At 47.5% G+C, this 22,425-nt stretch overlaps 1 protein-coding gene and 1 long non-coding RNA gene across 3 annotated transcripts; both read left to right on the plus strand.

The window, feature by feature from the left end:
- The first annotated feature begins 10 nt into the window (after window positions 1–10).
- tbc1d30 (TBC1 domain family, member 30) lies at window positions 11–6,238 on the plus strand. 2 transcript variants are annotated; one of them, XM_037243277.1, is made up of 14 exons: window positions 11–588; window positions 1,539–1,703; window positions 2,927–2,988; window positions 3,123–3,188; window positions 3,252–3,377; window positions 3,446–3,631; window positions 3,693–3,762; window positions 3,827–3,925; window positions 4,001–4,169; window positions 4,255–4,360; window positions 4,420–4,526; window positions 4,607–4,737; window positions 4,808–4,996; window positions 5,069–6,238. In XM_037243277.1, the coding sequence occupies exons 1-14, from the start codon at window positions 189–191 to the stop codon at window positions 6,019–6,021; spliced, it is 2,829 nt and encodes a 942-aa protein (XP_037099172.1). In that variant the 5' UTR covers window positions 11–188; the 3' UTR covers window positions 6,022–6,238. The 2 variants fall into 2 exon arrangements, with proteins under 2 accessions (XP_037099172.1, XP_037099173.1); XM_037243278.1 differs by lacking the exons at window positions 11–588; window positions 1,539–1,703 and adding an exon at window positions 1,835–2,229.
- A 2,006-nt stretch (window positions 6,239–8,244) lies between these two features.
- LOC119117314 lies at window positions 8,245–8,816 on the plus strand. Its single transcript, XR_005096481.1, has 3 exons — window positions 8,245–8,337; window positions 8,543–8,648; window positions 8,723–8,816. It is a non-coding gene; the product is annotated as an uncharacterized LOC119117314 (long non-coding RNA).
- Window positions 8,817–22,425: the final 13,609 nt, after the last annotated feature.

Below are 22,425 nucleotides of genomic sequence, written 5' to 3' on the forward strand. Positions count from 1 at the left end.
CTGTCGCACCTGTCGCACCAGCCGAACTTTGGCAGAGTTCGTTGGCCTGAATGTGGGCCGGCCAATTGCGTGGCTTGAGGAAGGAAGTGTGAAAAGTTTGCACGGAGCAACAGAGCGATGAGCGAGCCCACAACTTAAGCAAAACTTCCAAATTGTGCGTGCACAAAGTCGCTCGTCCAACTTCAGCCATGGCGTCCGAGGTGCAACTTTTGGGACTTGACATATGCGACAGTTTGGTTAGCTCGGACGACTTCTCTGGCTTCCAGCGGTGGATCGGTCCGGCTGGCTCGTCTGGCGGCTCCCGCAGTGGTTCCCCGCCTCCAACGTCACCCTCGCCGCCAGACCCTGCTGCGGCGGACAACAGCGACCCCGACGCGACCACCCCGAGGACGTCCATCGTGGACTGCCTGCTCGTGGAGCTGTACGACACGTACAGCGGTAGGAGAAACTTGGACAGCTGGGACAGCTCCACGGAGGCGTCCGGGCCGGATGCCTTCCTGGGCCGCTGTAACACCGGATCCGGATTCCTGCAGGAGCTCCAGGAGAAACACACCAGGAGGCATCAAGTCAACTATTTGGCCCGCAAAGGTGAGCGACAAGAGTCGGTCGCTTGCGCACAAGTTAAGATCCCTCTTTGGATCACATTCACAGAGAAACGGCGTTGCATGAGTAATTTAATGTAACCTGTTTTGGTTTTTTTTAACTCAAGTTGGGTATTAAAAAAAGATTAAAGATTAAAGTCCCAATGATCGTCACACACACACCTGGGTGTGGTGAAATTTGTCCTCTGCATTTAACCCATCCCCGTGTGATTTTAATCCATCCCCTGGGGGAGAGGGGAGCAGTGAGCAGCAGCGGTGCCGCGCTCGGGAATCAGTTGGTGATCTAACCCCCCAATTCCAACCCTTAATGCTGAGTGCCAAGCAGGGAGGCAATGGGTCCCATTTTTATAGTCTTTGGTATGACCCGGCCGGGGTTTGAACCCACAACCTTCCAGTCTCAGGGCGGACACTCTACCACTAGGCCACTGAGCTTAGTTAAACTAATATAGAAAATGTGTCATTGTGATGCATTTGCACTGTCGCGTGTGTGCCAGAAAATAATCCCATTGCTAACTTGAACGACAAATAACACACCAGCAGGGGGTGCTAGCCCGGTAAATACAAATCTTTGTTTACCTGCTCTTCATGTCTCCATTCAGATTCAAGGAGCCAAACTGTCCTGGTAGTGGGGGGAAAAAACATTCTAGACGGGACTAAACGCTAATGAGCATGTTGACAGTGGACATTCTTGTTTGTCTGTGTGTGTGTGTGGAGGGGGGGTCGTTGCCTGGTCACCCGTCATGTGACCCCGGTCAAGTTAAAACAATGCTGAGTGTCAACACCCAATTTTGGACTTCCTGATCTGTCACACCCGCAGCATTCTCGTCACATGACATGGCAAACTGACTGTTTCACCTCTGTGCTGCCCCCTGCTGGCCCAGGGACTAAAATATGGGCAGTACTGTAAGCGTTTTCTTTGCTCTTCCCCCCCAAAAGCCCCCGAGGAGCTCCGTGCCATCATCCAGGAGGTCAAATACCGCACGAGCGTCCAGTCGGCCAAGCTGATTCGCCAGCTGAGACGGCGAGACCGATTGGTGCACAAACTGCACAAGAACTACGACATCATCACTGCTTGCCTTCAGGCCGTTTCGAAAAAACGACGTAAGAAACGTTTTGAAATTGACAGTCTGACCTGAGAGCAGCTTGGCAGAGTTCATCTTAAACAAATGGGAATGAGCGCACCCTGGTGGTGCATCCTCCTGCATTTTTGCACCGCCTCCTGATGACGTCAAAAAAGGGTGGTGGGGTGGTGAAGAGGAAGAAGTGTTGGGCATCATCCGCAGCGGTAGCCCTCTTCATTGGAAGCCTTTTTATACGGTTCCAAAGCGGACATTTGGTGATTACAAAAAAATTAATTTGCGGACGAGTCGCCATCATGAGCTGACCGCACGTCGGACTTGTTTAGGGCTCAGCATGCGGCAGGAGCGACTCGCCGGCGCCTCCGCCTCATCGCTGGCCGGCAGCAGGAGGCCTCGAGCGGCCGCCGGCCGGCAACGGCAGCGCCGGCAGCAGCAACAGCAGCTGCAGCAAGCGTCGGGCGGGGTCGCTAGCATCATCAGCAGCGTGCTGAGGAAGCGCAACGGCATCTCCAGGAGCGCTCCCAGGTTGCTCTGCACGCTCGAGCCAGGTGACGTGCGCGACCGGACGACCATTATCTAAAGAGAAACGTCACCCAAACCAAGCATGGATGCACCCGTACAGAACTATTTAAAAAAAAAAAAAAAAAAAAAAAATTGCCTGCAGACCATTTTAAAGAGGTAAACGGTGCTGCTGCGGCGGAAATCGTTCATCTCATTCCAGATGAGATATCTTTCTAGTGCGTGTGGAAAAGTGCAAGTGTACCTAAATTAATGGCCGCTGAGTGATTGTTAATCTCCGCGTGATTGACAACCGAAGTGGGCGTGGATTTGGCGTTAGTTAATCCTCTCCAAAAGCTGCGAGCAAGCGGCAGGGGGAAGAAAAAAAAAACAGCTCGGGGAATAAAAGGTGCAATGGCGGACAATATCGAGGACGAACCGGACGAGGCCAAGCAAGCAGCTTTTGTCCCACTTATGGATTCAAAACCCGTCTACTGTTCCACTTCCGCCTATTTGAATACTAGTGGACTGCATTCGGGTGTGGTTTACATGTCAAGATGAGTTTTTAGCACCGCGACGCAAAGGACAGCGACACTGCTTACTGCGCGTGCGCAAGCAGGACATCAGCAGTGCGCTGGTCGCTTTAAAATATAGTTTAGCTCAACAATGAAATGACCGTTTTTACTGGTGTAAAGTTTTTTTTTTTTTTTTTTTTTTTTTAAACCCGTGCTTACTTTTTGTCGGCAGGAGTGGACACAAGGCTGAAATTCACCATTGAGCCTTCTGTTGGGAAGAATGGATTCCAGCAGGTCAAACTATATACATTCATTTTTCTTAATGATTTCAGAAAACAGACAAATTCGACAAACCTTCAAATGTGTGAAATATTGCTCATTTATTGCTTCGCTTCCTAATATTTCTTTTCAAACCATTTCTTCTTCAGTGGTACGACGCCCTGAAAGCTGTGGCCAGACTTCCAACCGGCATCCCTAAAGAATGGAGGAAGAGGGTGAGTCACTCACAGGCATCGCCGTCCATCCACACGACTCACCATTGCGCCGGCGTGGCGTAGGTGTGGCTGACGCTGGCCGACCAGTACCTCCACAGCATCTCCATCGACTGGGACAAGACGCTCCGATTCGCCTTCAACGAGCGCAGCAACCCGGATGACGATTCGCTGGGCATCCAGATCGTCAAGGTGAGTGCAGCGGCGGCGGACTCATGTCCTCGCCCGTTACGTGAGCGTCTGCGCCCGTCGCTTCCCAGGACCTGCACAGGACGGGCTGCAGTTCGTACTGCGGCCAGGAGGGGGAGCAGGACAGGGTGGTCCTGAAGCGGGTTCTGCTGGCGTACGCCCGCTGGAACAAGGCGGTGGGCTACTGCCAAGGCTTCAACGTGCTGGCCGCGCTCATCCTGGTGGTCACGCAGGGCGACGAGAGCGACGCGCTAAAGGTGACCTTGACGCCGACCACGTCTCGCCACACGCTCGTGATCATGATGATGTCATCCGCAGGTCATGATCTACCTGATTGACAAAGTGCTGCCCGAGAGCTACTTTGCCAACAACCTCCGCGCTCTGTCAGGTACGGACTTTCGATTGGCGTCAGAGCACGCGCGTCACGTGACCCCCCGTATCGTCTCCGTCAGTGGACATGGCGGTGTTCCGAGACCTGCTGCGCGTTAAGCTTCCCCGCCTTTCCCAACACCTGCACCGCCTCCAGAAGGCGGCCAATAAGGAGGCCGGAGGTATGACGTCGCCGCACCTGGCTTCCGATGTTGTGTGGCGCGCCAAAATATCCCAACTGACGTGGTCTCGGCCAGGCAGCTACGAGCCGCCGCTGACCAACGTGTTCACCATGCAGTGGTTCCTCACCATGTTCGCCACGTGCCTGCCGGCGCCCACCGTGCTCAAGATCTGGGACTCGGTGTTTTTCGAGGGCTCCGAGGTGCTCTTCCGCGTCGCCCTCGCCATCTGGGAGAGACTCGGAGAGTGAGGGCAGCCTCTGCTCGCCGCCCGCCCGCCCGCTTTTGAGTGCCGCAACACAATTTCCAAATTGCATTCTCACATTGCGCAGGAGGATTTTGTATTGCCAGACGGCCGACGAGTTCTACAGCACGATGGGTCGTCTGACCGAGGAGATGCTGGACCGCAACCTCGTCGACCCTCCTGACCTCATACAGGTAAAAAAAAAAAAAAAAGCTGCAAGTACGTTGACAAACGAGTCAATAATGTCTTTCAGGAGGTCTACGGGATGGCGCCCTTTCCATTCCCTCACCTGGCCGAGCTGCGGGAGAAGTACACGTACAACATCACGCCCTTCCCGACCTCAGTGAAGCCCAACGCAAGGTGAGGCAGAGGGGAGGGGCCACCGGAGTAAGCCAAACGTTGGCGCCGCTCTGACGGCTTGCGCGCGCTGCCCTCGCCAGCGGTCAGGAGAGCGACGACGAGACGGTGGAAGCGGACGACCAAGACGCGGTGATGTCGGCGCTTGGCTGTTTGGGGCCGCTGGGGGGGCTGCTGGCGCCGGAGATTCAGCGATACCACAAGCACCTCAAAGGTCAGACCGCTCGGACACGCGCCAACGCTCGGACAAGCCCGCGTGACGCCCGCCGACCGTTTGCGCCCAGACCAGCGAGCCGACATAGCCGAGCTGAGTCCGGGCGCGGTAGGGGGAGGAGCCAGGGCGGACCACCAGGCGGCCATCAACAGCATGATGCTGGAGCGCATGAGCACTGACATCTACGCGCTCAAGAAGCAGTACGCGCGCATCAAGAGGCGGCAGCAGCAGCAGGCCACGCAGCTCTGCATTCGCACAGGTGGCGAGGGAGGGGGGGATTTGACGCCAAAAGTTTTGTGAGTGCTTACATATTGGTCTAACATCCCCGCAGACAAGTGTCCCGCCACCCGCGTTCTGGCGTCCCAGCTCAAGCCTTCCAGCGGCATCATCAATCATCTGCTTGTGGGTCGCAAGCCCCGCGGCGCTTCCTCGCCGTCCGGCAGGGTCTCCTCCACAGTGGCTCCGTCTCGCGCTAGGGGCTCTCCGGCCAGGCGGCGCCGCCGCGACTCTCGTCTCTCCGACGGCAGCGTGTCGTCAGGCTGCGGAGGAAGCGCGGGGTCTCCCCAACCGGCTCGGCGCAGGAACGCGACCCGGACCCCAGCTGAGCCGGGCTTGGGAGAATGTCAGCGGCTGGATGAAGAGGAGGGCAAATCGGAAGGCGGGATCGCTGTTCAGGGGAGCAGCTCCTCCGCAGAGAACGTTTCCGCACAGGTGGAAGAGGTGGAGGCGCAACTGGGCTCCGTGCATCTGGACGAAAACCTTCAAGATACGACTTTGGAAAAAAGCGAGCCCGCTCCTCCGGCTTCTTCAGTTGCTCCAAAGGGCTCGTCAAGTTGCGCCGATGGACATTCCTCCGCCGTGGCGCCGCCTCCCAGTGACAGCGGCTTCCCCTTTTCACCACCTTCCACTCTGAGTCCATCTCCTTCTCCGGTTTCCACGTTTACATCTGCTGAGCCGTCGTCCTCGCCCACGCCGCCTTCCACGCCGCCCCCTAGCTCCGCCCACCTCGCCGCTTCCTCCACACCCGTTCAAGGCTTATACCAGACACGCTTCCTGTCCACGCCGTCCCTCTCCTCCATCGCCTCCTCGTCTCGATCGCATCTGCCGGCCTCGCCGTCCATGACGAAGCCCTTCTCGCCCTTCCCGTGCGTCAAGCTACCCAAGAAGTCGGCGGCGGCCCGAAACCTGGGCCTGTACGGCCCCACCTCCAGGACGCCCGCCGTCCGCTTCCCCCAGCTGAGCCGCAACTGTAGCAGCGGCGCCGGCACCACCAGAAGGCGCTGACAACTTTTGCCCACCAGTCAGTCACACATGGCTTGGTGATCTGCAGGTCGGACCAGACCAGATTGGAACTGACTCCGCCCACCACACTGAAGCCATCCACTTGTTTCTATGCCAAGAATAGATACCAAGCAAAGGTTTGAGATTAAAATGCAAAATATGTACGCTTGCATTGCAACTGTTGTAGGATAATTAAAAGAAGTACAAAAATTGAAACCGACATAATGGAGTTCTTGATTATTTCACTTTATTATTGTAGTTTATTTTTATTCACAGCAAGTAACAACAACAACAATTAGATTGAACTTGTGCAAGTCTGCAAGGAAGAATGGGCAACTATGACCCAATGGAGGTGTGCAAGGTGACTTTTAAAAAGCCTGTCATTAAAACGGTCTCTTGAAACTACTATATAAACTGTTTTCTACTCAGGAGAGACATGACTTGGCTGGAGCCACAGGTTAATGAGTCAGCGATGCAACCCTTTCCACAGTAGTCACCATGACAAGTTGTTATTAGGTGTGGACAGTTATGGCGTACCTAATGTAGTGTCTAAGAGTGACATTGTTTTTGGGAAGTTGTGGAATAGGTAGAAAAATAATGAACAATTGAAAGTTGGAATGGGTTGAATCGGTTGAAAAATGTAGAAATGAGAAGGGAAAAAGGAATTGGGTGTGAATTTCAAAATAAAAGATGTGAAGTTTTTGGTAAGTTGTGGAATAGGTAGAAAAATGATGACAGTTGAAAGTTGGAATGGGTTGAATGGGTTGAAAAATGTAGAAATGAGAAGGGAAAAAGGAATTGGGTGTGAATTTCAAAATAAAAGATGTGAAGTTTTTGGTAAGTTGTGGAATAGGTAGAAAAATGATGAACAGTTGAAAGTTGGAATGGGTTGAATCGGTTGAAAAATGTAGAAATGAGAAGGGGAAAAGGAATTGGGTGTGAATTTCAAAATAAAAGATGTGAAGTTTTTGGTAAGTTGTGGAATAGGTAGAAAAATGATGAACAGTTGAAAGTTGGAATGGGTTGAAAAATGTAGAAATGAGAAGGGGAAAAGGAATTGGGTGTGAATTTCAAAATAAAAGATGTGAAGTTTTTGGTAAGTTGTGGAATAGGTAGAAAAATGATGAACAGTTGAAAGTTGGAATGGGTTGAATCGGTTGAAAAATGTAGAAATGAGAAGGGGAAAAGGAATTGGGTGTGAATTTCAAAATAAAAGATGTGAAGTTTTTGGTAAGTTGTGGAATAGGTAGAAAAATGATGAACAGTTGAAAGTTGGAATGGGTTGAATCGGTTGAAAAATGTAGAAATGAGAATATGGCATTGTTCCTAATGAAGTGTCCATTACCGACGTCACAAAGAAACCAGCCAATCACGAGGTGAGGGCCTATTAGGTACACCTAAAATGGTGGCGCACGCAATGGGGTGTCCGAGTAACGTCACAGATCAAACAGCCAATCGGGAGGTGAGGGCGGGTGTGTGACGTTTCACTTTGGCCATGATTTTTCCCTAATGAAGTGGCCTGTCACGTGGTACGCGAGTGTGCGAAGCGCCATTGGACGAGGAAGATTTGAATTTGCGGATGTGACGTCATGAGTGTGCTCAAGGGAAGTTGTCAAATACAGGCGCGCGCGGGCGGTTTCTCAGCTAAGCTACCATGCTAGTAAATGTTTGTCATTCATTGGCGTTTCTCACGACGGACGCCTTGTTTGTTGCAGGATTCAAGGCGCCACCGACCGTGTGGCGGTTTCTCGGGTAAGCTAGTATGCTATCAAATGTTTGTCATTCATTGGCGTTTCTCACGACGGACGCCTTGTTTGTTTGTTTGTTGCAGGATTCAAGGCGCCACCGACCGTGTGGCGGTTTCTCGGGTAAGCTAGTATGCTATCAAATGTTTGTCATTCATTGGCGTTTCTCACGACGGACGCCTTGTTTGTTGCAGGATTCAAGGCGCCACCGACCGTGTGGCGGTTTCTCGGGTAAGCTAGTATGCTATCAAATGTTTGTCGTTCATTGCCGTTTCTGACGACGGACGCCTTGTTTGTTCGATGCAATATTTTCACACGTCACAGCCACCGCGACTGTAGTTTTGCCGCGACAGTATTTCAAATCTCTTTGGCGTTTTGTTTCGTCAAATTAACAATGTTGCATTACATATAGTGTGCTATTTCCGTGTTATGCAAACGTGACGAATGTGACGAATCGGTTACGTCATGTTCAAATCTATTCCAAGATGGCGAGGGTTCCGTTACGCAACAAACATTTGCGAGCGTGATTTTCTCCCGTTTTGGACGACTGCTCGATTCATGCCGCCATTTCTGAGTGAGTTGATGGATGATAAAATCAAAATATTATAATTTGGATACTTTTGTCATTATTATAACTCATTACAATATACTGATAATTGTATACATATTTTAAGTATAAAACTGTAGTTGATATGTATAATGGTTGCAAAAATATCATGCCATTGCCACTCTACTCAATGTCTACAAGTGTTGCAATAATTTGTGTTTGTCTTTTGTAGCGCTCATAAAGGCCTCCCAGCCAGCACCCTTCTATACAAAGCAAGCAGGAGGCTCCTGAGCAATCTGTGATGTTGAGGATGCTGAGGAAGAGTAGTCCCAAATCAGGTGAAAGCCCGTTGGTGTAAAGTTTCAGCTGACTGTAATCACTTTTACCAATTGCACCATTTGTACTTTTCAAGTTTTTTTTGTATGAATCCAGTGAGCAGGGTGACGCCGGTGAGAAGTCACACCATCGAACTCCCTGACGCAGAGCTGTGCTTTACCAGACCAGGCAACTGCCTGGGGCAAGGCCACTAGGGGGCTCTTATTTATCCATTTTTACATTTGCCACTTGTCCCTTGTATTCTTGCACTCTCGTACGCTGCTGTGACAAGTAAATTTCCCTGTTGTGGAATAAAGTTCTATCAATCAACCAATGTTGTATTGTAGTGTTTGTATTGTATGGTGTATTGCATTGTATGGTATGGTGTTTGTATGGTATGGTGTTTGTATGGTATGGTGTTTGTATGGTATGGTATTGGACTGTATGGTATTGTTTGTATTGTATGTATTGTAGTGTTTGTATTGTATGTATTGTAGTGTTTGCTATTGTATGTAGTGTTTGCCATTGTATGGTGTGTTTTGTTTGTAGTGTTTGCCATTGCATGGCGTGTTTTGTAGTGTTTGCCATTGCATGGCGTCTTTTGTCGTTTGTAGTGTTTGCCATTGCATGGCGTCTTTTGTCGTTTGTAGTGTTTGCCATTGCATGGCGTGTTTTGTAGTGTTTGCCATTGCATGGCGTGTTTTGTAGTGTTTGCCATTGCATGGCGTGTTTTGTCGTTTGTAGTGTTTGCCATTGCATGGCGTCTTTTGTCGTTTGTAGTGTTTGCCATTGCATGGCGTGTTGTGTAGTGTTTGCCATTGCATGGCGTCTTTTGTCGTTTGTAGTGTTTGCCATTGCATGGCGTCTTTTGTCGTTTGTAGTGTTTGCCATTGCATGGCGTCTTTTGTCGTTTGTAGTGTTTGCCATTGCATGGCGTCTTTTGTCGTTTGTAGTGTTTGCCATTGCATGGCGTCTTTTGTTGTTTGTAGTGTTTGCCATTGCATGGCGTGTTGTGTAGTGTTTGCCATTGCATGGCGTCTTTTGTCGTTTGTAGTGTTTGCCATTGCATGGCGTCGTTTGTAGTGTTTGCCATTGCATGGCGTCTTTTGTCGTTTGTAGTGTTTGCCATTGCATGGCGTCTTTTGTCGTTTGTAGTGTTTGCCATTGCATGGCGTCTTTTGTCGTTTGTAGTGTTTGCCATTGCATGGCGTCTTTTGTCGTTTGTAGTGTTTGCCATTGCATGGCGTCTTTTGTTGTTTGTAGTGTTTGCCATTGCATGGCGTGTTGTGTAGTGTTTGCCATTGCATGGCGTCTTTTGTCGTTTGTAGTGTTTGCCATTGCATGGCGTGTTGTGTAGTGTTTGCCATTGCATGGCGTCTTTTGTAGTGTTTGCCATTGCATGGCGTCTTTTGTCGTTTGTAGTGTTTGCCATTGCATGGCGTCTTTTGTCGTTTGTAGTGTTTGCCATTGCATGGCGTCTTTTGTCGTTTGTAGTGTTTGCCATTGCATGGCGTCTTTTGTCGTTTGTAGTGTTTGCCATTGCATGGCGTCTTTTGTCGTTTGTAGTGTTTGCCATTGCATGGCGTCTTTTGTCGTTTGTAGTGTTTGCCATTGCATGGCGTCTTTTGTTGTTTGTAGTGTTTGCCATTGCATGGCGTGTTGTGTAGTGTTTGCCATTGCATGGCGTCTTTTGTCGTTTGTAGTGTTTGCCATTGCATGGCGTCTTTTGTCGTTTGTAGTGTTTGCCATTGCATGGCGTGTTTTGTTTGTAGTGTTTGCCATTGCATGGCGTGTTTTGTAGTGTTTGCCATTGCATGGCGTCTTTTGTTGTTTGTAGTGTTTGCCATTGCATGGCGTCTTTTGTCGTTTGTAGTGTTTGCCATTGCATGGCGTCTTTTGTTGTTTGTAGTGTTTGCCATTGCATGGCGTCTTTTGTCGTTTGTAGTGTTTGCCATTGCATGGCGTGTTGTGTAGTGTTTGCCATTGCATGGCGTCTTTTGTTGTTTGTAGTGTTTACCATTGCATGGCGTGTTGTGTAGTGTTTGCCATTGCATGGCGTCTTTTGTCGTTTGTAGTGTTTGCCATTGCATGGCGTCTTTTGTTGTTTGTAGTGTTTGCCATTGCATGGCGTGTTGTGTAGTGTTTGCCATTGCATGGCGTCTTTTGTCGTTTGTAGTGTTTGCCATTGCATGGCGTCTTTTGTCGTTTGTAGTGTTTGCCATTGCATGGCGTCTTTTGTCGTTTGTAGTGTTTGCCATTGCATGGCGTCTTTTGTCGTTTGTAGTGTTTGCCATTGCATGGCGTCTTTTGTCGTTTGTAGTGTTTGCCATTGCATGGCGTCTTTTGTCGTTTGTAGTGTTTGCCATTGCATGGCGTCTTTTGTCGTTTGTAGTGTTTGCCATTGCATGGCGTCTTTTGTCGTTTGTAGTGTTTGCCATTGCATGGCGTCTTTTGTCGTTTGTAGTGTTTGCCATTGCATGGCGTCTTTTGTCGTTTGTAGTGTTTGCCATTGCATGGCGTCTTTTGTCGTTTGTAGTGTTTGCCATTGCATGGCGTCTTTTGTCGTTGTAGTGTTTGCCATTGCATGGCGTCTTTTGTCGTTTGTAGTGTTTGCCATTGCATGGCGTCTTTTGTCGTTTGTAGTGTTTGCCATTGCATGGCGTCTTTTGTCGTTTGTAGTGTTTGCCATTGCATGGCGTCTTGTCGTTTGTAGTGTTTGCCATTGCATGGCGTCTTTTGTTGTTTGTAGTGTTTGCCATTGCATGGCGTGTTGTGTAGTGTTTGCCATTGCATGGCGTCTTTTGTCGTTTGTAGTGTTTGCCATTGCATGGCGTCTTTTGTCGTTTGTAGTGTTTGCCATTGCATGGCGTGTTTTGTAGTGTTTGCCATTGCATGGCGTGTTTTGTAGTGTTTGCCATTGCATGGCGTCTTTTGTCGTTTGTAGTGTTTGCCATTGCATGGCGTCTTTTGTTGTTTGTAGTGTTTGCCATTGCATGGCGTCTTTTGTCGTTTGTAGTGTTTGCCATTGCATGGCGTGTTGTGTAGTGTTTGCCATTGCATGGCGTCTTTTGTTGTTTGTAGTGTTTACCATTGCATGGCGTGTTGTGTAGTGTTTGCCATTGCATGGCGTCTTTTGTCGTTTGTAGTGTTTGCCATTGCATGGCGTCTTTTGTTGTTTGTAGTGTTTGCCATTGCATGGCGTGTTGTGTAGTGTTTGCCATTGCATGGCGTCTTTTGTCGTTTGTAGTGTTTGCCATTGCATGGCGTCTTTTGTCGTTTGTAGTGTTTGCCATTGCATGGCGTCTTTTGTCGTTTGTAGTGTTTGCCATTGCATGGCGTCTTTTGTCGTTTGTAGTGTTTGCCATTGCATGGCGTCTTTTGTCGTTTGTAGTGTTTGCCATTGCATGGCGTCTTTTGTCGTTTGTAGTGTTTGCCATTGCATGGCGTCTTTTGTTGTTTGTAGTGTTTGCCATTGCATGGCGTGTTGTGTAGTGTTTGCCATTGCATGGCGTCTTTTGTCGTTTGTAGTGTTTGCCATTGCATGGCGTCTTTTGTCGTTTGTACTGTTTGCCATTGCATGGCGTCTTTTGTCGTTTGTAGTGTTTGCCATTGCATGGCGTCTTTTGTCGTTTGTAGTGTTTGCCATTGCATGGCGTCTTTTGTTGTTTGTAGTGTTTGCCATTGCATGGCGTGTTGTGTAGTGTTTGCCATTGCATGGCGTCTTTTGTCGTTTGTAGTGTTTGCCATTGCATGGCGTCTTTTGTCGTTTGTAGTGTTTGCCATTGTATGGCGTCTTTTGTCGTTTGTACTGTTTGCCATTGTATGGCGTGTACTGTTTGCCATTGTATGGCGTGTATTGTTTGTACTGTTTGCCATTGTATGGCGTGTTTTGTTTGTACTGTTTGCCATTGTATGGCGTCTTTTGTCGTTTGTAGTGTTTGCCATTGCCTGGCGTCTTTTGTCGTTTGTAGTGTTTGCCATTGCATGGCGTCTTTTGTCGTTTGTAGTGTTTGCCATTGCATGGCGTGTTGTGTAGTGTTTGCCATTGCATGGCGTCTTTTGTCGTTTGTAGTGTTTGCCATTGCATGGCATCTTTTGTCGTTTGTAGTGTTTGCCATTGCATGGCGTGTTGTGTAGTGTTTGCCATTGCATGGCGTCTTTTGTCGTTTGTAGTGTTTGCCATTGTATGGCGTCTTTTGTCGTTTGTACTGTTTGCCATTGTATGGCGTGTACTGTTTGCCATTGTATGGCGTGTATTGTTTGTACTGTTTGCCATTGTATGGCGTGTTTTGTTTGTACTGTTTGCCATTGTATGGCGTCTTTTGTCGTTTGTAGTGTTTGCCATTGCATGGCGTCTTTTGTTTTTTGTAGTGTTTGCCATTGCATGGCGTGTTGTGTAGTGTTTGCCATTGCATGGCGTCTTTTGTCGTTTGTAGTGTTTGCCATTGTATGGCGTCTTTTGTCGTTTGTACTGTTTGCCATTGTATGGCGTGTACTGTTTGCCATTGTATGGCGTGTATTGTTTGTACTGTTTGCCATTGTATGGCGTGTTTTGTTTGTACTGTTTGCCATTGTATGGCGTCGTTTGTAGTGTTTGCCATTGCATGGCGTCTTTTGTTGTTTGTAGTGTTTGCCATTGCATGGCGTGTTGTGTAGTGTTTGCCATTGCATGGCGTCTTTTGTCGTTTGTAGTGTTTGCCATTGCATGGCGTCTTTTGTCGTTTGTACTGTTTGCCATTGCATGGCGTCTTTTGTCGTTTGTAGTGTTTGCCATTGCATGGCGTCTTTTGTCGTTTGTAGTGTTTGCCATTGCATGGCGTGTTTTGTAGTGTTTGCCATTGCATGGCGTCTTTTGTCGTTTGTACTGTTTGCCATTGCATGGCGTGTTGTGTAGTGTTTGCCATTGCATGGCGTCTTTTGTCGTTTGTAGTGTTTGCCATTGTATGGCGTCTTTTGTCGTTTGTACTGTTTGCCATTGTATGGCGTGTACTGTTTGCCATTGTATGGCGTGTATTGTTTGTACTGTTTGCCATTGTATGGCGTGTATTGTTTGTACTGTTTGCCATTGTATGGCGTGTTTTGTTTGTACTGTTTGCCATTGTATGGCGTCTTTTGTCGTTTGTAGTGTTTGCCATTGTATGGCGTGTATCATAGTGGTGGTTTGTGTGGTATGCGCATTCCACGCATTCCACGCAAACTACCACGCAAACTACCACGCAAACTACCACGCAAACTACCACGCAAACTTCCACGCATTCCACGCAAACTACCACGCAAACTACCACGCAAACTACCACGCAAACTACCACGCATTCCACGCATTCCACGCATTCCACACATTCCACGCATACCACGCAAACTACCACACCATGCATTCCACGCATTCCACGCATACCACGCATTCCACGCATTCCACGCAAACTACCACGCAAACTACCACGCATTCCACGCATACCACGCATTCCACGCATTCCACGCATACCATGCATACCACGCAAACAACCACGTCGTGGTAGTTTGTATGGTATGCATGGAATGCGTGGAATGCGTGGAATGCGTGGAATGCGTGGTAGTTTGCGTGGAATGCGTGGAATGCATGGAATGCGTGGTATGCGTGGAATGCGTGGAATGCATGGTGTGCGTGGTAGTTTGCGTGGTAGTTTGCGTGGTATGCGTGGAATGTGTGGAATGCGTGGTATGCGTGGAATGCGTGGAATGCGTGGAATGCGTGGAATGCATGGTATGCGTGGTAGTTTGCGTGGTATGCGTGGAATGCGTGGAATGCGTGGTATGCGTGGAATGCGTGGAATGCGTGGTATGCGTGGTATGCGTGGTAGTTTGCGTGGTATGCGTGGAATGCGTGGTAGTTTGCGTGGTAGTTTGCGTGGTAGTTTGCGTGGTAGTTTGCGTGGTAGAATGCGTGGTAGAATGCGTGGTAGTTTGCGTGGTAGTTTGCGTGGTAGTTTGCGTGGTAGTTTGCGTGGTAGTTTGCGTGGAATGCGTGGAATGCGCATACCACACAAACCACCACTATGATACACGCCATACAATGGCAAACACTACAAACGACAAAAGACGCCATACAATGGCAAACAGTACAAACAAAACACGCCATACAATGGCAAACAGTACAAACAACAAAAGACGCCATGCAATGGCAAACACTACAAACGACAAAAGACGCCATACAATGGCAAACAGTACAAACAAAACACGCCATACAATGGCAAACAGTACAAACAATACACGCCATACAATGGCAAACAGTACACGCCATACAATGGCAAACAGTACAAACGACAAAAGACGCCATACAATGGCAAACACTACAAACGACAAAAGACGCCATGCAATGGCAAACACTACACAACACGCCATGCAATGGCAAACACTACAAACGACAAAAGATGCCATGCAATGGCAAACACTACAAACGACAAAAGACGCCATGCAATGGCAAACACTACACAACACGCCATGCAATGGCAAACACTACAAACGACAAAAGACGCCATGCAATGGCAAACACTACAAACGACAAAAGACGCCATGCAATGGCAAACACTACAAACGACAAAAGACGCCATACAATGGCAAACAGTACAAACAATACACGCCATACAATGGCAAACAGTACACGCCATACAATGGCAAACAGTACAAACGACAAAAGACGCCATACAATGGCAAACACTACAAACGACAAAAGACGCCATGCAATGGCAAACACTACACAACACGCCATGCAATGGCAAACACTACAAACGACAAAAGACGCCATGCAATGGCAAACACTACAAACGACAAAAGACGCCATGCAATGGCAAACACTACAAACGACAAAAGACGCCATGCAATGGCAAACACTACAAACGACAAAAGACGCCATGCAATGGCAAACACTACACAACACGCCATGCAATGGCAAACACTACACAACACGCCATGCAATGGCAAACACTACAAACGACAAAAGACGCCATGCAATGGCAAACACTACAAACGACAAAAGACGCCATGCAATGGCAAACACTACAAACGACAAAAGACGCCATGCAATGGCAAACACTACAAACGACAAAAGACGCCATGCAATGGCAAACACTACAAACGACAAAAGACGCCATGCAATGGCAAACACTACAAACGACAAAAGACGCCATGCAATGGCAAACACTACAAACGACAAAAGACGCCATGCAATGGCAAACACTACAAACGACAAAAGACGCCATGCAATGGCAAACACTACAAACGACAAAAGACGCCATGCAATGGCAAACACTACAAACGACAAAAGACGCCATGCAATGGCAAACACTACAAACGACAAAAGACGCCATGCAATGGCAAACACTACAAACGACAAAAGACGCCATGCAATGGCAAACACTACACAACACGCCATGCAATGGCAAACACTACAAACAACAAAAGACGCCATGCAATGGCAAACACTACAAACGACAAAAGACGCCATGCAATGGCAAACACTACACAACACGCCATGCAATGGTAAACACTACAAACAACAAAAGACGCCATGCAATGGCAAACACTACACAACACGCCATGCAATGGCAAACACTACAAACGACAAAAGACGCCATGCAATGGCAAACACTACAAACAACAAAAGACGCCATGCAATGGCAAACACTACAAACGACAAAAGACGCCATGCAATGGCAAACACTACAAAACACGCCATGCAATGGCAAACACTACAAAACACGCCATGCAATGGCAAACACTACAAACGACAAAAGACGCCATGCAATGGCAAACACTACAAACGACAAAAGACGCCATGCAATGGCAAACACTACACAACACGCCATGCAATGGCAAACACTACAAACAACAAAAGACGCCATGCAATGGCAAACACTACAAACGACAAGACGCCATGCAATGGCAAACACTACAAACGACAAAAGACGCCATGCAATGGCAAACACTACAAACGACAAAAGACGCCATGCAATGGCAAACACTACAAACGACAAAAGACGCCATGCAATGGCAAACACTACAAACAACAAAAGACGCCATGCAATGGCAAACACTACAAACGACAAAAGACGCCATGCAATGGCAAACACTACAAACGACAAAAGACGCCATGCAATGGCAAACACTACAAACGACAAAAGACGCCATGCAATGGCAAACACTACAAACGACAAAAGACGCCATGCAATGGCAAACACTACAAACGACAAAAGACGCCATGCAATGGCAAACACTACAAACGACAAAAGACGCCATGCAATGGCAAACACTACAAACGACAAAAGACGCCATGCAATGGCAAACACTACACAACACGCCATGCAATGGCAAACACTACAAACGACAAAAGATGCCATGCAATGGCAAACACTACAAACGACAAAAGACGCCATGCAATGGCAAACACTACACAACACGCCATGCAATGGCAAACACTACAAACAACAAAAGACGCCATGCAATGGCAAACACTACAAACGACAAAAGACGCCATGCAATGGCAAACACTACAAACGACAAAAGACGCCATGCAATGGCAAACAGTACAAACGACAAAAGACGCCATGCAATGGCAAACACTACAACCGACAAAAGACGCCATGCAATGGCAAACACTACACAACACGCCATGCAATGGCAAACACTACAAACAACAAAAGACGCCATGCAATGGCAAACACTACAAACGACAAAAGACGCCATGCAATGGCAAACACTACAAACGACAAAAGACGCCATGCAATGGCAAACACTACAAACGACAAAAGACGCCATGCAATGGCAAACACTACAAACGACAAAAGACGCCATGCAATGGCAAACACTACACAACACGCCATGCAATGGCAAACACTACACAACACGCCATGCAATGGCAAACACTACAAACGACAAAAGACGCCATGCAATGGCAAACACTACAAACGACAAAAGACGCCATGCAATGGCAAACACTACAAACGACAAAAGACGCCATGCAATGGCAAACACTACAAACGACAAAAGACGCCATGCAATGGCAAACACTACACAACACGCCATGCAATGGCAAACACTACACAACACGCCATGCAATGGCAAACACTACAAACGACAAAAGACGCCATGCAATGGCAAACACTACAAACGACAAAAGACGCCATGCAATGGCAAACACTACAAACGACAAAAGACGCCATGCAATGGCAAACACTACAAACGACAAAAGACGCCATGCAATGGCAAACACTACAAACGACAAAAGACGCCATGCAATGGCAAACACTACAAACAACAAAAGACGCCATGCAATGGCAAACACTACAAACGACAAAAGACGCCATGCAATGGCAAACACTACAAACGACAAAAGACGCCATGCAATGGCAAACACTACAAACGACAAAAGACGCCATGCAATGGCAAACACTACAAACGACAAAAGACGCCATGCAATGGCAAACACTACAAACGACAAAAGACGCCATGCAATGGCAAACACTACACAACACGCCATGCAATGGCAAACACTACAAACGACAAAAGACGCCATGCAATGGCAAACACTACAAACGACAAAAGACGCCATGCAATGGCAAACACTACACAACACGCCATGCAATGGTAAACACTACAAACAACAAAAGACGCCATGCAATGGCAAACACTACACAACACGCCATGCAATGGCAAACACTACAAACGACAAAAGACGCCATGCAATGGCAAACACTACAAACAACAAAAGACGCCATGCAATGGCAAACACTACAAACGACAAAAGACGCCATGCAATGGCAAACACTACAAAACACGCCATGCAATGGCAAACACTACAAAACACGCCATGCAATGGCAAACACTACAAACGACAAAAGACGCCATGCAATGGCAAACACTACAAACGACAAAAGACGCCATGCAATGGCAAACACTACACAACACGCCATGCAATGGCAAACACTACAAACAACAAAAGACGCCATGCAATGGCAAACACTACAAACGACAAGACGCCATGCAATGGCAAACACTACAAACGACAAAAGACGCCATGCAATGGCAAACACTACAAACGACAAAAGACGCCATGCAATGGCAAACACTACAAACGACAAAAGACGCCATGCAATGGCAAACACTACAAACGACAAAAGACGCCATGCAATGGCAAACACTACAAACGACAAAAGACGCCATGCAATGGCAAACACTACAAACGACAAAAGACGCCATGCAATGGCAAACACTACAAACGACAAAAGACGCCATGCAATGGCAAACACTACAAACGACAAAAGACGCCATGCAATGGCAAACACTACAAACGACAAAAGACGCCATGCAATGGCAAACACTACAAACGACAAAAGACGCCATGCAATGGCAAACACTACAAACGACAAAAGACGCCATGCAATGGCAAACACTACACAACACGCCATGCAATGGCAAACACTACAAACGACAAAAGATGCCATGCAATGGCAAACACTACAAACGACAAAAGACGCCATGCAATGGCAAACACTACACAACACGCCATGCAATGGCAAACACTACAAACAACAAAAGACGCCATGCAATGGCAAACACTACAAACGACAAAAGACGCCATGCAATGGCAAACACTACAAACGACAAAAGACGCCATGCAATGGCAAACAGTACAAACGACAAAAGACGCCATGCAATGGCAAACACTACAACCGACAAAAGACGCCATGCAATGGCAAACACTACACAACACGCCATGCAATGGCAAACACTACAAACAACAAAAGACGCCATGCAATGGCAAACACTACAAACGACAAAAGACGCCATGCAATGGCAAACACTACAAACGACAAAAGACGCCATGCAATGGCAAACACTACAAACAACAAAAGACGCCATGCAATGGCAAACACTACAAACGACAAAAGACGCCATGCAATGGCAAACACTACACAACACGCCATGCAATGGCAAACACTACACAACACGCCATGCAATGGCAAACACTACAAACGACAAAAGACGCCATGCAATGGCAAACACTACAAACGACAAAAGACGCCATGCAATGGCAAACACTACAAACGACAAAAGACGCCATGCAATGGCAAACACTACAAACGACAAAAGACGCCATGCAATGGCAAACACTACAAACGACAAAAGACGCCATGCAATGGCAAACACTACAAACGACAAAAGACGCCATGCAATGGCAAACACTACAAACGACAAAAGACGCCATGCAATGGCAAACACTACACAACACGCCATGCAATGGCAAACACTACAAACGACAAAAGACGCCATGCAATGGCAAACACTACAAACGACAAAAGACGCCATGCAATGGCAAACACTACACAACACGCCATGCAATGGTAAACACTACAAACAACAAAAGACGCCATGCAATGGCAAACACTACACAACACGCCATGCAATGGCAAACACTACAAACGACAAAAGACGCCATGCAATGGCAAACACTACAAACGACAAAAGACGCCATGCAATGGCAAACACTACAAACGACAAAAGACGCCATGCAATGGCAAACACTACAAAACACGCCATGCAATGGCAAACACTACACAACACGCCATGCAATGGCAAACACTACAAACGACAAAAGACGCCATGCAATGGCAAACACTACAAACGACAAAAGACGCCATGCAATGGCAAACACTACACAACACGCCATGCAATGGCAAACACTACAAACGACAAAAGACGCCATGCAATGGCAAACACTACAAACGACAAGACGCCATGCAATGGCAAACACTACAAACGACAAAAGACGCCATGCAATGGCAAACACTACAAACGACAAAAGACGCCATGCAATGGCAAACACTACAAACGACAAAAGACGCCATGCAATGGCAAACACTACAAACGACAAAAGACGCCATGCAATGGCAAACACTACAAACGACAAAAGACGCCATGCAATGGCAAACACTACAAACGACAAAAGACGCCATGCAATGGCAAACACTACAAACGACAAAAGACGCCATGCAATGGCAAACACTACAAACGACAAAAGACGCCATGCAATGGCAAACACTACAAACGACAAAAGACGCCATGCAATGGCAAACACTACAAACGACAAAAGACGCCATGCAATGGCAAACACTACAAACGACAAAAGACGCCATGCAATGGCAAACACTACACAACACGCCATGCAATGGCAAACACTACAAACGACAAAAGATGCCATGCAATGGCAAACACTACAAACGACAAAAGACGCCATGCAATGGCAAACACTACACAACACGCCATGCAATGGCAAACACTACAAACAACAAAAGACGCCATGCAATGGCAAACACTACAAACGACAAAAGACGCCATGCAATGGCAAACACTACAAACGACAAAAGACGCCATGCAATGGCAAACAGTACAAACGACAAAAGACGCCATGCAATGGCAAACACTACAACCGACAAAAGACGCCATGCAATGGCAAACACTACACAACACGCCATGCAATGGCAAACACTACAAACAACAAAAGACGCCATGCAATGGCAAACACTACAAACGACAAAAGACGCCATGCAATGGCAAACACTACAAACGACAAAAGACGCCATGCAATGGCAAACACTACAAACGACAAAAGACGCCATGCAATGGCAAACACTACAAACGACAAAAGACGCCATGCAATGGCAAACACTACACAACACGCCATGCAATGGCAAACACTACACAACACGCCATGCAATGGCAAACACTACAAACGACAAAAGACGCCATGCAATGGCAAACACTACAAACGACAAAAGACGCCATGCAATGGCAAACACTACAAACGACAAAAGACGCCATGCAATGGCAAACACTACAAACGACAAAAGACGCCATGCAATGGCAAACACTACACAACACGCCATGCAATGGCAAACACTACACAACACGCCATGCAATGGCAAACACTACAAACGACAAAAGACGCCATGCAATGGCAAACACTACAAACGACAAAAGACGCCATGCAATGGCAAACACTACAAACGACAAAAGACGCCATGCAATGGCAAACACTACAAACGACAAAAGACGCCATGCAATGGCAAACACTACAAACGACAAAAGACGCCATGCAATGGCAAACACTACAAACAACAAAAGACGCCATGCAATGGCAAACACTACAAACGACAAAAGACGCCATGCAATGGCAAACACTACAAACGACAAAAGACGCCATGCAATGGCAAACACTACAAACGACAAAAGACGCCATGCAATGGCAAACACTACAAACGACAAAAGACGCCATGCAATGGCAAACACTACAAACGACAAAAGACGCCATGCAATGGCAAACACTACACAACACGCCATGCAATGGCAAACACTACAAACAACAAAAGACGCCATGCAATGGCAAACACTACAAACGACAAAAGACGCCATGCAATGGCAAACACTACACAACACGCCATGCAATGGTAAACACTACAAACAACAAAAGACGCCATGCAATGGCAAACACTACACAACACGCCATGCAATGGCAAACACTACAAACGACAAAAGACGCCATGCAATGGCAAACACTACAAACAACAAAAGACGCCATGCAATGGCAAACACTACAAACGACAAAAGACGCCATGCAATGGCAAACACTACAAAACACGCCATGCAATGGCAAACACTACAAAACACGCCATGCAATGGCAAACACTACAAACGACAAAAGACGCCATGCAATGGCAAACACTACAAACGACAAAAGACGCCATGCAATGGCAAACACTACACAACACG

Source organism: Syngnathus acus, chromosome 23 (genome assembly GCF_901709675.1).
Source record: "Syngnathus acus chromosome 23, fSynAcu1.2, whole genome shotgun sequence".
Lineage (NCBI taxonomy): Eukaryota > Metazoa > Chordata > Actinopteri > Syngnathiformes > Syngnathidae > Syngnathus > Syngnathus acus.

Bases quoted from the DNA above. Each gene is read 5' to 3' on its own strand.
- tbc1d30 (XM_037243277.1), top strand. From the start codon at position 189: ATGGCGTCCGAGGTGCAACTTTTGGGACTTGACATATGCGACAGTTTG. The intron at 1,704-2,926 runs GTAAGAAACGTT...TTTTGTCGGCAG, and splicing joins GGCCGTTTCGAAAAAACGAC to GAGTGGACACAAGGCTGAAA. The intron at 3,632-3,692 runs GTGACCTTGACG...TGTCATCCGCAG, and splicing joins ACGAGAGCGACGCGCTAAAG to GTCATGATCTACCTGATTGA.